Here is a 14,015-nt window from a genome sequence, read left to right on the forward strand (position 1 = left end):
CGCCATTTGTGATATGACAGGTACACCAGTATGAGATGTTTATTCATCTTCATGAGATTTGCAATAACATTCCCTGCGCCAATCCGGTGTTGACTGTTTCTTTCAAACAGTCATTTAAATAAGCATTAAGAGTAGATATGAAGAAGTTATTTCCTTATTTTTTATCAAATAATGAATTCCTGAGGCAAAGCGGAGAATCTTCCTTTCAACTTTTTCAGTTTGCACTTCTGTGTAGTCTTTGCGCTGTTCAGAGAACACCTCACCTCACCTTCTCCTTCAGTGAGAAGTCAAAATCTTATCAACTTCTCACTGAAGTTGCGGATTTGGGATCAGTTGGCTTGATTTGACCTTGATACCGATCACATCTAGTCTTGGCCTTTCTCTGGATTCCTTGAATGAGCTTACTTGCCTCTTATCAAGAGGCGGTTTTGCCTTTACCTAATTGTCAATCGGTATCAGTAGTCATGCACAACCACCGGTCTCGTTTTGGATAACTATGCCACTTTAGGCTCTTCTTTCTCCACTCGCGCCCCCCCCCTCCTCCTCCCAAAAAGGCAAAGAAGTGCAAAAGCGCGTGGAGGGAGAAGAGAGGCGGGAATGCGGGGGGTAGGAGCCAGAGGGAGAAGAGTGGGCCACAGTGGCTACAAACAAAAGTCGTGTCACTCGATCCTCAGCCGATCGTTTTTGCCCCTGCTTCAGGCGACGGAGAAGGACGCGAGAGCGACACCATGCCTTTGGCCTACCAGGACTGTAAAGCCACCTTGAAATCCTTCATGCAAGATTTGCGAGTTTCCCTTCTTTTCTCAAGATGAATGCGAGGACGACCCAGAGATCATGCTGGTTTGACGCTCATGTATGCATCACTGCACGTTGCTATTGGTGATTGTGCGTGCTTTTATCTCGATCTTTGTATTTCTTTACTTCTTTGTCTGGCAATTTTACCCCGTGTAAGCTTCTTTGCAAATAATTGCATCCCAGGTTTGTTCTACATGAATGTTTCCATTTAGATAGAAGAAATAATAATGTCTAGGAAGGTAGAGTTGATCTCATGGAAGTATTGCGCACAAACGTTTACAAGTTGCGAACGGATGGCAAAATGGACGCCTGAAACACGCGGAGAATAGATGGCGCTGTCACGACGACGCCAAGGATCGTGTATAGGATGAGCCCAAGGGGGTGGCCGCGGGGACACATGAAGCGCATAGCAGTGGCGACACCGTTTGTTTTTGTCTCCTCAAGAGACGGACGAGAAGGAGACGGCAGAGATGCTATATCAACCTTTTCTGAACTCTGATCAACTGCCAAGCTCTTAAGGACTTCGTGGACGACTGTTTGGTGGAGGAAGGACCATCGCATGTCAAGATTGAGGCTGAAAACAGCAGGTTTGACGCACAGGACAGACGTTCGCTCATTTAAAGAGGAAAAACCGTAATTCTCTTTTGATTCATAAACTATAGACGAATTAATTATTTTCCACTCGGGTGTATATATATATATATATATATATATATATATATATATATATATATATATATATATATATATATATATACATATATATACATATATATACATATGTATATATATATATATATATATATATATATATATATATATATATATACATATATTTATGTATATATGTATATACACATTAATTTGAAGAGAGTAATTGGCTAGTTTTTTTCTAAGATAATTCAAATCCGAAGACAAAAATTTGCTTTTAAGTTTAAATGCTGCGCTTTTATTTAGACAGAAATTTGTAATTTTCTTCACTTTTCCAAAACTTCTGTCATGTCAAGACATATTTGAGTTATTTTCTTTTAAATTTTGAAGACTGTGCACTAAATCTGAGAAAATACAGTAATTTCCCTTTTACTGATAAGACATTGCAACTAATTTGATGACGAAGTGAAAAGTTATTTTATGCTATGTAAGTAAAAGTTAAAGTAAGCTGTTTCATAGTTTGGTAATTCCCAGAAGAGGCGATCCTAATCGTATGACGCGTGAAACAGAGAAGGAAACTGAAGCTAAAGCTTCACTTCTTAATAACCAGCGTTGCTGAAACTTACGACAAGTCACAGCGATCTCTCCAAGCAGCCGTGTCCAGAGGAGTCGCGACACCTGACAGCGAGCGATTTTCAGCCCGATTGCAGTCACACTCACGAAAGAATTTCATGCTTCCCTCCTTCACTTTCAAGAGACCCAAACCCAAATCGAGTGAGTGACAGACGCCCAAACAAATGTTTAATGCAAGAGGGACTTTTTTTTCTGACTTGTTTGTTTTCTCAGTCTATCTCGGAAATACCTTTTGTGGTTCGGCAGCAGCTGACGCAAATGGCTCCGACTGCTCCTCTTCTCTTGGTTTTGGCTACTTTGAGGCAGTGCTAGTAACAGAGGCATAAAAAAGAAGGTAAAAAGCATTAACATGCTCTCTCTCTCTCTCTCTCTCTCTCTCTCTCTCTCTCTCTCTCTCTCTCTCTCTCTCTCTCTCTCGTAGAACGAAATTAATCTCCTCCTAACTGCTCAATACAGCAGAGCGCAGATGCTTTCCTTTTAGTCCAGAATGTTTGACGTAGCCTTTAGTATGCGCGTGTACTGTACGGCTGATACGTAGGAAAAAATACACACTTACATTCAGAAACATGTATGTGGAAGCAAATTTCATGAGCACGCATGAGCGCACTGTAATATGCACCTGTATATGTATATATACTGAATATATATATATATATATATATATATATATATATATATATATATATATATATATATATATATATATATATATATAGCTTAGTGTAAGGAGTCAGGAGTCAATCCATATTAATAATCATCTCATCAATAGGGGAAGAGGACACACTGATGATGTAATTAAATGGACAATTACGAAACGTTGGAATAAAGACAGCTTGTACATCTGTGTGTCCCCTTCCCTTTATTGATGATATGCAGTATATATACGGTGTATATATATATATATATATATATATATATATATATATATATATATATATAAATTCTCATGTTATGGTTAACATGACTAGACCCATTGCATTTTCTCACGTCGCAGCTAAACAGACAAACCAGTCAGTTACTATCAGCAACGACCAGCTCTTCTACACACACACGCACACACACACACACACACACTCACGAAAACAAGCGCTAAATAGAAAGCCCTTGAAGAGCGCATCCGTATCCAGATCGACTTTTCCAGGGCCCATAACGAACTTTGGCAAAAGTTCCTCCGACGTCCATCAGTGAGTACCCTTGAGAGATCTCGCACAAACAGACATCATGGGTGAACGAACGCTTGACCTCTGTCCAAGAGACCAAAGTAAACAACGCACGAAGAAAATGGAGTCGCGAATGTTAGTTGTAAGAGGCGGCCGAGTCACAGGACGACTTTGAGAGAGCGAGAGCGAGAGCGAAGTGAATAGCAAAGCAGCCTCGGGGAGAGGTTTCATGAATGGGCCGCTGGCACACTCACGCGGCTTTTGGTGTCTGGACTAGCCAGTTCCCACGCTTTGCAGAGACGAGACCCCCTGGGGTACTCTCAACGCCCTTGGAGGGGCACGCTCTCTCAGGAGGAGGGCCAGGAGAAGGGACGGGAGGAGGAGAGAGACCCCCTTGGGTGCTGTGGCTTGAGGCGTGGGCGTGTGGGTGGGTTACTCATAAGCAACAGCCAGCAGTGTCGTGTTATCTCAGTTGACTGTCTTTACTCACACTTACACAAGGTACCAGACCTCGACTCACGAGGTCATTCATGCCCTGCGATTGGTAGTTATTTACCCAGCCATATACCCATTGACGTATGGCATTCTCTGTCGTTTTGAGTTGGCTGTCGATCGGTAGTCGGTTTCTTGAAACGTCTGATTTTTTGTGCAAGGAAAAGACCGTTTGACATCATTGTTATTGTAATTATATATTATTTTTTCCAAGAAATAGTATGTTGATTTCTTCAGTTGTTTATTAACTTTGTGAAAGCATAGATTAGCTTTTTGTAAATAACTCAGTGGCTGCTTAAAAGTAATGATAAAGATATATAAAGAATTTTCAACATGTGGACGACTTTTTACATTAGCAGTGCACCGTGAGACCGATAACAATAATGGTCTTGCAATTAATGTGCTAATCTAACTGAGCTATTAAGTGGTTGATAATTCTCTCTCTCTCTCTCTCTCTCTCTCTCTCTCTCTCTCTCTCTCTCTCTCTCTCTCTCTCTCTCTCCTGTAATTAGTCATTAAAACCACCCAGAAACTAACTTTTGTAAGGCTATTTACAAGCTACAGGTATGATAAATTTGTAATGCAGTACGAATCCCGTAGAACAAAAAAATATCGTGCTTGAATGACGTATCCACATTCCGGATTAAGAAGTCCTTTTAGATATGAATTCAGCTACAGATTTTGATAATAAGTCATGATTGCTTTAATTCACTGTTGTTCTGCACACATCGGCAGAAGTTGTGCTGCCAAGTGCTGTGTAGTTTATTCGAATGTATCAACATCCTTTCATAGATTTATCGATATTGACTATAATAATAGATAAAGATAACCGCATTTGTCCTTCATATTATTCATGCTTTAAAATTTTTTGTACCCTTCATTTGACAGATAAAAGAATTAGTTGGAATGAATGATTTTTCATAAGATACATATCAATTATCAGTTATAGATTTTATTTCCACAAACACTCAGAAATTCCTTGATTTCATACTAAGAAATTGGATGTTGAATGCTTGTAAGAGCAAAAGAGCAATACATTTACAAGATGTTAGAGAGAGAGAGAGAGAGAGAGAGAGAGAGAGAGAGAGGGAGGGGATTTTAATACCCCATTTATCTGGAGGTATGTACTTTGGAACGAACGAGGGCTCGGGCAGTTCTGAGAATAATGTCATCGCCCCTGTTTGAACTTAAGTTCCGCAGTCGCTAATGTCTACGGAGAGAGAGGCGAATTACACGACGTTCACATTAAACGACGGTGTTTAATTGAACGTAATGGACAATGTTAGGGTGCGACCGAAAGGATTAAAAAAGAACGAAAAAACAGAAGTGAAGAGTAGAATGAAAATGTGAAGTAAAGGAAGAGAAGAATCAGGAATGCGCGAGCAGATCCGGACCCTTTTCAAAATCGAATCAGCTGTTTCTTGTTCTGTGAGCAGCAGCTCTACAAATTTTCATGAAAATCCATCAACATTTTGAAGACAGGAAGGCAGGCAAACAGAAATGGGTGAATATAATGACCTCTGTTTAACGTCATTGGCAGAGATCATTAACGCTGTAGAGCAAATAGCAATTTATTGCCATGAGAGAGGTATGTAACTCCATGCAGCATTGACACAAGGAACACAACAGTGTTTTAAAAAGAGACCAAGAAGCAAGCATAAGAGCTCTGGACCTCCTTAGAGGCACACAGCAAAAATCATGTCCACACGACGGAAATTAACCTCTAATCAGTTCACATAATGAAAATAACAGTAACGTCACTTAGCACAAAGGGAGTAACGGTAACATCAGTCAAAGCAATGGAAATAACAGTAGCATGAGCCCTGTGTCGGCCGTTGTAACGGGGATCCAAACAGTCTGTAGCTGCTGCACAAGGCAGCAGCTATCCGTAACCTGAGATCTCGGGTGGCCGGTATAAAAATGCCAAAGATGTATTACTCGAATTTCTCAGTCTCGTTTCTTTCTTTTTCTCTTCCTTCTTTGTTCTCTAACTATGTCTGCCACTGGTTTTTCTTATTCCATCATTCGTGAGAGTGAATACTGCCTTTCTAGTTCATGAAGTGAAGGCTGGGTAAATGCACAATCACAGAATTATTATTGAAAATTTTCTCTCTCTCTCTCTCTCTCTTACCATTTCTAAGGTAAATTATGTCATGTTTTGAGTTATTCCCTCCGCCCTCTCCTCTCCCTCTCCCTCTCCCTCTCTCATATTCTAAGATTTAGACTGAACTTATGCATATGTAGGCCTAATACAACAATCGACGGAAGACCCAAAAGCTGATGTGTGGCCTCATATTCATCAAGTGGAGAAAGTTTTGAATTTTAAATGGGACAGATCAGCCTCCCAAATCCGCCTCTCACAAAAGCGAGCAACTTTTTTCCCCTCGCCACTTCTCGACTGAGAAAGGGAACAAGAAAGAAAGAGAAGAGCACACACAGAGAGAGAGAGAGAGAGAGAGAGAGAGAGAGAGAGAGAGAGAGAGAGAGATCAAAGCATTTGATCTCTACCCCGCTTTTTTTCACCTCTTCGCCCATGACAAAGAATAAAAACTATTATTTTTCCTGCTTTTCTCCACTTCGCCTGAGAGGAGTTTCAACTGCTTATGAGTACAGGGGAACATTAACCATTAGTTTATTCCTGAGAGAGAGAGAGAGAGAGAGAGAGAGAGAGAGAGAGAGAGAGAGAGAGAGAGAGAGAGAGACGCCCTCTCGGGATGATAGGAGACTTCTTAACCCTGACAGCCGTCATGGGAAAGAAAAAAGCACAAGAAGAAACAACACGTTTAGAGGATTTTGAAGCCTCTGTAAACACGATGTTACTCGAGCAAGTTTCTGATCGTTTTCGGCATCTTTCCGCCAAAATTGGTATTAACTAATATATACATATATATATATATATATATATATATATATATATATATATATATATATATATATATATGTATGTATATATATATATGAACTGGAAGATTATTCAAGTTATTCGTTTTTGGTCAAGTTAAAACACACAGTTCTAATGTATATCGTCACAAGTATTGGAAAATGGTGTCAAGTATTTTAATAGCAAGCTTAATATAGCAAGAAAACTGTTAAGAAGCGTTCTTTAGGGAACGCTTTAAGACCCCAGGTCGATCCCTTGGGAGAGATTTCATCCAGAGCAAAACTCGACGAAGGAAGTTTCCCGATAGAGATGTGCTCGGAACGGGAGCGAAATGCTTCCTTTGTTGCCCGTAAAGCTGGAACAGTATATAAACTACTCGTGAGGCCAGCAGACGTAAACAAAAGACGATACCAGTCTGTTATTATTTTAATTGTTAGTATGCTTGGATTCGCAACGCTTTCATTTAGATTCAGAAAAAGTTACTAGCCTTAAATTCCACTAGTAAACTATTGCTCAAGTGCAATATTATTATCATTAGGGAGGCAAATAATGAAATGAAAAGTTATACATGTCCGGTAACCTGAAGCAGAACGTGATAACTATTCTGTTATTCAGGAACTAACAAATGCACAGATTAACAACACAATCCTCAGTCACCTCGACTAAACCTGTTGGGTTCTCATTCGGATCCTGGGCCAAACAGTCAAAACGGTCAGTCGCCGAGGCCCACCTTCACCTTCCTCGAAATTTAATTCCTTTCTCTCAATCAACTTTGGATATATAAACAAACAGACGCAGGTAAATAAAAAAAATTGGCGGCCTACTAAAGTAATCGCACTATTAATTTAAACCAAAACCTTAACAGCTGATGAATGAAATGGTCAGTGTTTTGACATGACCTAACGTAGAGAGGTGAGGCCCATGGTATATATATATATATATATATATATATATATATATATATATATATATATATATATATATATATATATATATATATATATATATATATATATATATATATATATATATATATATATATATATATGCCAGTGGGAGTGATAGAGGGACCGGTATCATTTTATTTCGTTCAGTCTGCGTTGTCGGTTGCCTGCCTCCCTCGCTTGCACCCAACACTTTTGGGAATGACTTTTGGCCACTAGCAAGCGAAAGACAACCGACTGTATCATTTATGGATTTATAAACATGCAAAAATAGTTTATATACTCCCTTCTTACAGCCCCGTGTGTTTTAATTGCCACACACACAAACACACACACACACACACACATATATTTATATATATATATATATATATATATATATATATATATATGTATGTATATATATATAGTATATATATATATATATATATATATATATATATATATATATATATATATAATGTATGTATATATATATAGTATATATATATATATATATATATATATATATATATATATATATATATATATATATATATATAAGTTAAAATGAGATTAAAGGAAATAGAAAGTGTCATAATTGCTGACCCAGACACCTAACCGTATTAGTCATTAAAATATTCCGGTTTTCGAGTGCTCTCTCTCTCTCTCTCTCTCTCTCTCTCTCTCTCTCTCTCTCTCTCTCTCTCTCTCAATATAACGGACTGGAATAATAAGTGACCAAGAGTTATTACCACTATTACTGAAAAAGTCTGTTAATTCACAAACAATGAACCACTTTCTTAAATGAAGAGGCCGATGGGGCGGGAAGCCGAGGTCTTTTTTCAAGAATGAGCAGCAAGACGAAGGTATGGGCTGTTGTTTCTTTTTATCCTGAACTGATGGACTGAGATGGTATTGGAGACTGGCCTTACGTTATGACGGCCATCGGCATCAAGTATTTGATGACTGATTCGATTTGATGTTAAATGCTGTGACTGACCAAAGTTTTCCTTTATGAAAACTCTCATCTCGCTCATTTCATCGCCTCTGGGGCTCCACCCCCCCGCCCCCCCTCCCAAACAAGTCAGTCTGTTTAGTGACAATGAAACTAGTCTTACAGCTTTGCAATGTCTGGCTCAGAACATCACAGGAATCTCAGTAAATAAAACGGAAATTGTAAAATGTGAGTCACATTCTGGTCTCGAGTAAGGACTCGCTTCTCGGAATATGACTATTCAGCTACCGGCTAACAGAGAGAAAAACACGGGGGAATGATTCAGTGAAAAGAAAAAAAACGCGATAAAGAGAAAATAAGGATGAAAAGACGAAAGGACAGGATGAATCCACAAGAAAAAGAGAAAGAAACTTAAAAGCGGAGAAAAAGGGTGAAATAAACCGAACGAAAGGGTAACCGGAAGATCGGCAGATAAGAAGAGGAAGCGACAGCAATAAAAAAAAAAAAATTCTAAAATCGACAAGAGAAGTAAGAGAGAAGAAGAGCGAAGCTATCAAGAAAAACAGATCACTGGAGTGATCGGAAATCCAAGATCAGAAAAGAAGAGGAAGACGATAGGTAACATTTGGCTGGATAACCGCGACATGCACACAAGCAGAGAATTTAAATGATCAGGACTCTCTACTCTTATCTCCCCAGAATGAAACCATGAATGAAATACCACCATTATAGTAATATATTCTTTATGAATGAGTCATACTACGCCGTGTTGATCTTGAAGCTGAGTAACTGTGTGATATCACGCAATGGTCTCCTCTCCTTTTTTTTTTTATTTTTATTGTTCTTTTTTCTTTAAACAAATTTTAAAGTTGCATGGCTCTTCTTTGTGCTGTTTTTGCGCCTAAAGGAGTACGCATATATTTGTGAACGTATTAATGCGTGCGCGCACACACAGACACACACACATAAAATGCACACACACATATATTTATGCGTGTGCGTTGCTGAATGACTTTCTTCCCTCCTTGGCTAACTTTTCATGAAGAAGACAAGAATGGGATAGGGTCACTTCAACGAGGGAACGGCCACTGACGCGCATGGCTGGACTCCTTTCTTCAGTATACACGAGGCCCTTGCTGAGGACGAACGAGTTCTCACACATACAGTACACACAGCCACGCACACACACACGCACACACACACACACACATATATATATATATATATATATATATATATATATATATATATATATATATATATATATATATATATATATATATATATATATATATATATATATATATATATATATCATGAAAGGAGTCCAGCCATGCGCGTCAGTGGCCGTTCCTCGTTGAAGTGCCCTTATCCCATTCTTGTCTTCTTCATGAAAAGTTGGCCAAGGAGGGAGGAAAGTCATTCAGCAACGCACGCGCATAAATGAGGGGCAATGGGAGAATATAAACACACAGCGGGATCATAACTGTCAATTGAAGAGAATTACTGCGTGGGAATTCAGTGACAGTGATTAAGGGTACTGACAGTTTTTGTTATTGTAATTCACTCTTTTCTGTGCCTTAGTGTTAATTACCTTTTCGTTTTTGTAATCCTGTACGTCATGTGGCATTTTTCCCCTTTTTAATAAAACGTTGCGTGTTGTTTATGGTTATAGTTTTATTACTTGGAGTCACTTCCTCCGACGGCAAAGCTGGAGAGAAGTTTGACATCCACCCGCGTCGTCCGCTTGTTCGTTCGTCCGTCTCTTGATGTTCATGGACTGAACACGCAGTTTGTGAAGGACTCCCCTATGAACCAGTGGAAAGCTAGTGAGCTTTTCGTGTCATTGTACCCATACGTCTGATGTTCGTGAAAGTCATGATCTAATGATGTCGCACAGTGTCTTTTTTCTTACTGTTCAGTACCGGAGGCGTCGCTAGCTTTTCATCGGAAAGCAGGAGTCTCCATGGTGCTATATTGTTATTGAAACGAAGTCTCGTAAGGTTAATAGAGGCTCGAATGCAGTTTGAAGCCTCAATTGCCCAAAAAGTCTTTAACTATGAATGACTTCTGAGTTCTTTGTCTAACAAAAATCTAATATTCATTGTCTACAAGGTCCTAAATTTCAACAATTGATTCGCATCTTGCATCACTAAATTTACGAAGGACTAAATGCGACTAAGGAGAGAGAGAGAGAGAGAGAGAGAGAGAGAGAGAGGGAGAGAGAGAGAGAGAGAGCGAATTCCAAGAGTCAGAAATGAATATGAAATGTACGGGAAAATCGCAAGTTAATTATTAATTGATCATACATGTAATTTTATTAGTTTAAAAGTGGATAGTCCGTACACATTCTAACCTCGTGTACACTCACACACACAAACACACATTCACACACACACCTACACACACACATATGTATATAAATATAGTATATATACATATATATATATATATATATATATATATATATATATATATATATATATATATATATATATATGTACATATCTCAGATGGAATGTTTTATCGACTCACTTAATTACCAAGGAAGGAGAGGAGAAGGAAGGGGCGAGAAGCGTATGTTGAAAGACGACGTTAGAAACGAGACGCTTAAATTGGAACGGGAAATGACTAAGACATAGTTGAGGTTAGACAGCTTCGATTTACGTATTTTTGATGAAATAGTTCGTGTAAGGGGAGTAAAAGAGAGAGCTGATGTTATCGTCTCTTTCACTGTCCTGAGAGAGAGAGAGAGAGAGAGAGAGAGAGAGAGAGAGAGAGAGAGAGAGAGAGAGAGAGAGAGAGAATCGGTTCTTAAAGAACTGTAGTAATGAAATTCTTTGCAGATATTTCGCTAAGGAACTATGAATGTTTATGTTCATTATTTTCACGAAGGAATAGGATTAATATTTCATAAGAAGTGAGCAAGGAATCTTCAAAGAATTTATTCTGTGAATGAAACTGTTAACTATTTGCGTATTATTGAACTTGATTTCTTCGTCTACCTCTGAAGGAGTAATTTGATTACTTAAAAAACCTGTGAAAAATCAGCTACTCGCATTTAGTGATGACCTACTACTGCTGCTGTTATTATTATTATTATTATTATTATTATTATTATTATTATTATTATTATTATTATATACGACGAAAATAGTAAAAAAGGTACGACTTCCATACAGTAGCATCCCCACATAGAAGTATGAAAGTGAAGCAAAGAGCAAAAAAGAAGTACTGAAGAGAATTCCTTTTTCAATGTGATGTGATACACGAACAGGCAGAGCGACTAAAGAGACTGATTCCATTCATGCAAAGAGAGAAACGAAGGAAGCCAAGGAGTTGTTTCTTACCGTGCATTTGTTGGGCTTCTCTCCGGAGTGGACTCGCATGTGAATAAGGAGCTTGTACCTGGCGTTGAAGGGCCTGTATCTCCTCTGACACGCCGCCCAGAAACAAGTGAAGTCATCGCCCTTCCTCTGGTCTATGTGCGCCTTCTCGATGTGCCTGGAAAGCGATTCCCTCGACTGGAACAGGATGTTGCAGTCCATCCACCGGCAAAAACGAGGACCGTCGTCATCCGAGGGACTGTTCGGACGGCCTTCCTCTGTTTCCTGATGGTGAAGGTGCTCTTGGTAGGGCGGAGTCGCTTGTCTTTCGTCTGGTTCGCTCTTTGGTTCTGACTTGTAGAGGGAGTGTACAGTCACCTGCCTGCCGTTGTTGTTGTCATTGTTGTTGTGATTGTTTATCGTGTTATTATTGTTGACACAAGGCTTAACGTCATCGTCGGTAATGAGCGACTGAAAGCTAAGATTAGCCCTTGGAGGTTGATTGTTGTTGGCCTCTGGTCTTGGAATGAGGTGGCCGTAGCTTCCAGAAGGAGAGCAGGACAAGGCCTGCAGAGCTGGAGTGGTTGTTGTTGGAGAACCGGCGTTGAGACATGTTGGGGAGGATCTGATTATAGTGTTGAGGTCTATACCATCGGCGTTCATGGGAGACGTTGAATAAGGACGCTTATAACGGCGTGTGGAACTGAAGGAGCCCCTGGCGGAGGTGAAAGGCGAAGGAATTGACGAACCCCCTGGGGAGACGCTCATGGGAGAGGCTGAACACCTGGTTCCCCCAAGGTAAAGATCCAGACCTTCGTTTGTGGGCAGATCTAAAAGGCCCGTGGAGGATGTAGGTGGGGGCATTGGACTAGAAAATAAAGAGGCATCCTGTGGGCGAGTGTCAGTCACGACCAATTCTGGAAGTGAAGATCCTCCTGGGACGGCTGTTAGTAGATTCTCTAAGGAAGGACTCCATTCGTCCCCTGCAAGATACAAGTCTCCATGAAGTTCTCCAAGGGCATTCAGGGCCGTTGACATTTGGGAAGTTGGTCCAGAGTCCTGTGGTGCTTCTACGCTTATCGTAGGAGGTGTGAATGTTCCATGGGGATCCAGGGGTGACCCAGAAAGAGGAGATTCGCCCAGTGGGCTGATCAGTCCCCCCAGGTCGCATGAGGTCAGCTCAGTCGGGATGAGAGGTTCTGGAGACTCGGCGTGAGTCGTTGAATATTCTTCCAGGTGCATCCTGCGGCGAACACCTGGAATAGGAAACATATCCATTTAGAACATTTTCTGGAACAAGAATGATCAACATCGATAAATAGCACGGCCCCAACTAGTCAAATAATACCTGGAAGAGGAAAAAGATCCTTTGAGATTACTTTATGGGAAAAGAATGGTCATGGATATTAGGTAGCATGGCCCCTTTTCAGTGTTTCCTGTAAGAAGAAAGGCCTGCAGCCTCATAGCCTTAACTATTAAAATAACGCTTGTGACAGTAAAAAAATATGAACTTTCTAGAACAATAATGCGTTGTAACCATAAACATTATGATTCAGACTATCACAGCAATCGATAAAATAAAGGAAAAATGGTCTCGATTTTTTCTAATACAAGACCAATCAGTAACTATGAAAGCAAATGTAAGTGAGTAAATGGAAATACAAGTTTCACCACATGAATATTAGTCAGTTTAGCAGCGGTGATTATTGTAGTGTCTCTGGGATTTTTTCGTGATGAATAGTGGAAAGAAGAAACAGGATGTTGAAGAGTAAACGTATTTATTATTATTATTATTATTATTATTATTATTATTATTATTATTATTATTATTATTATTCAGTTGTTAAAAGTTTGTTCACCTTGTTCTTGTGTCTATTTCCAATTTATCTACATTCTGTACTTGACTGTGGCCTTCAACAGAAATAAAATTATTAAGCCGATTATTATTGATGTTAATGTTGTTATTTCATAAATGAAGTTACGTAATTACTTTTATTAAAAACATTGTGTTTCGAATACTTTAGTTTGACATTATCAATACTTCATATCGTCGCAAAATGCCATGAAGTTTTTATATATATATATATATATATATATATATATATATATATATATATATATATATATACATATACATATATGTGTGTGTGTGTGTGTGTGTGTGTGTGTGTGTGGGCGTGCGTGTGCGTGTGCGTG

General features: G+C 39.2%; 1 protein-coding gene across 3 annotated transcripts in view; it reads right to left on the reverse strand.

Moving 5' to 3' along the window:
- LOC136843713 (uncharacterized) overlaps positions 1-14,015 on the reverse strand; it is a 383,396-nt gene that overhangs the window by 14,319 nt on the left and 355,062 nt on the right. For all 3 annotated transcript variants that reach the window (XM_067112307.1, XM_067112305.1, XM_067112306.1), the window contains one exon: positions 11,844-13,075. In XM_067112307.1, coding sequence (XP_066968408.1) covers positions 11,844-13,075 — 1,232 coding nt within the window. The remainder of the gene's footprint in view (positions 1-11,843; positions 13,076-14,015) is intronic.

The sequence above is a fragment of the Macrobrachium rosenbergii genome, chromosome 12, assembly GCF_040412425.1.
Source record: "Macrobrachium rosenbergii isolate ZJJX-2024 chromosome 12, ASM4041242v1, whole genome shotgun sequence".
Taxonomy (NCBI): Eukaryota; Metazoa; Arthropoda; class Malacostraca; order Decapoda; family Palaemonidae; genus Macrobrachium; species Macrobrachium rosenbergii.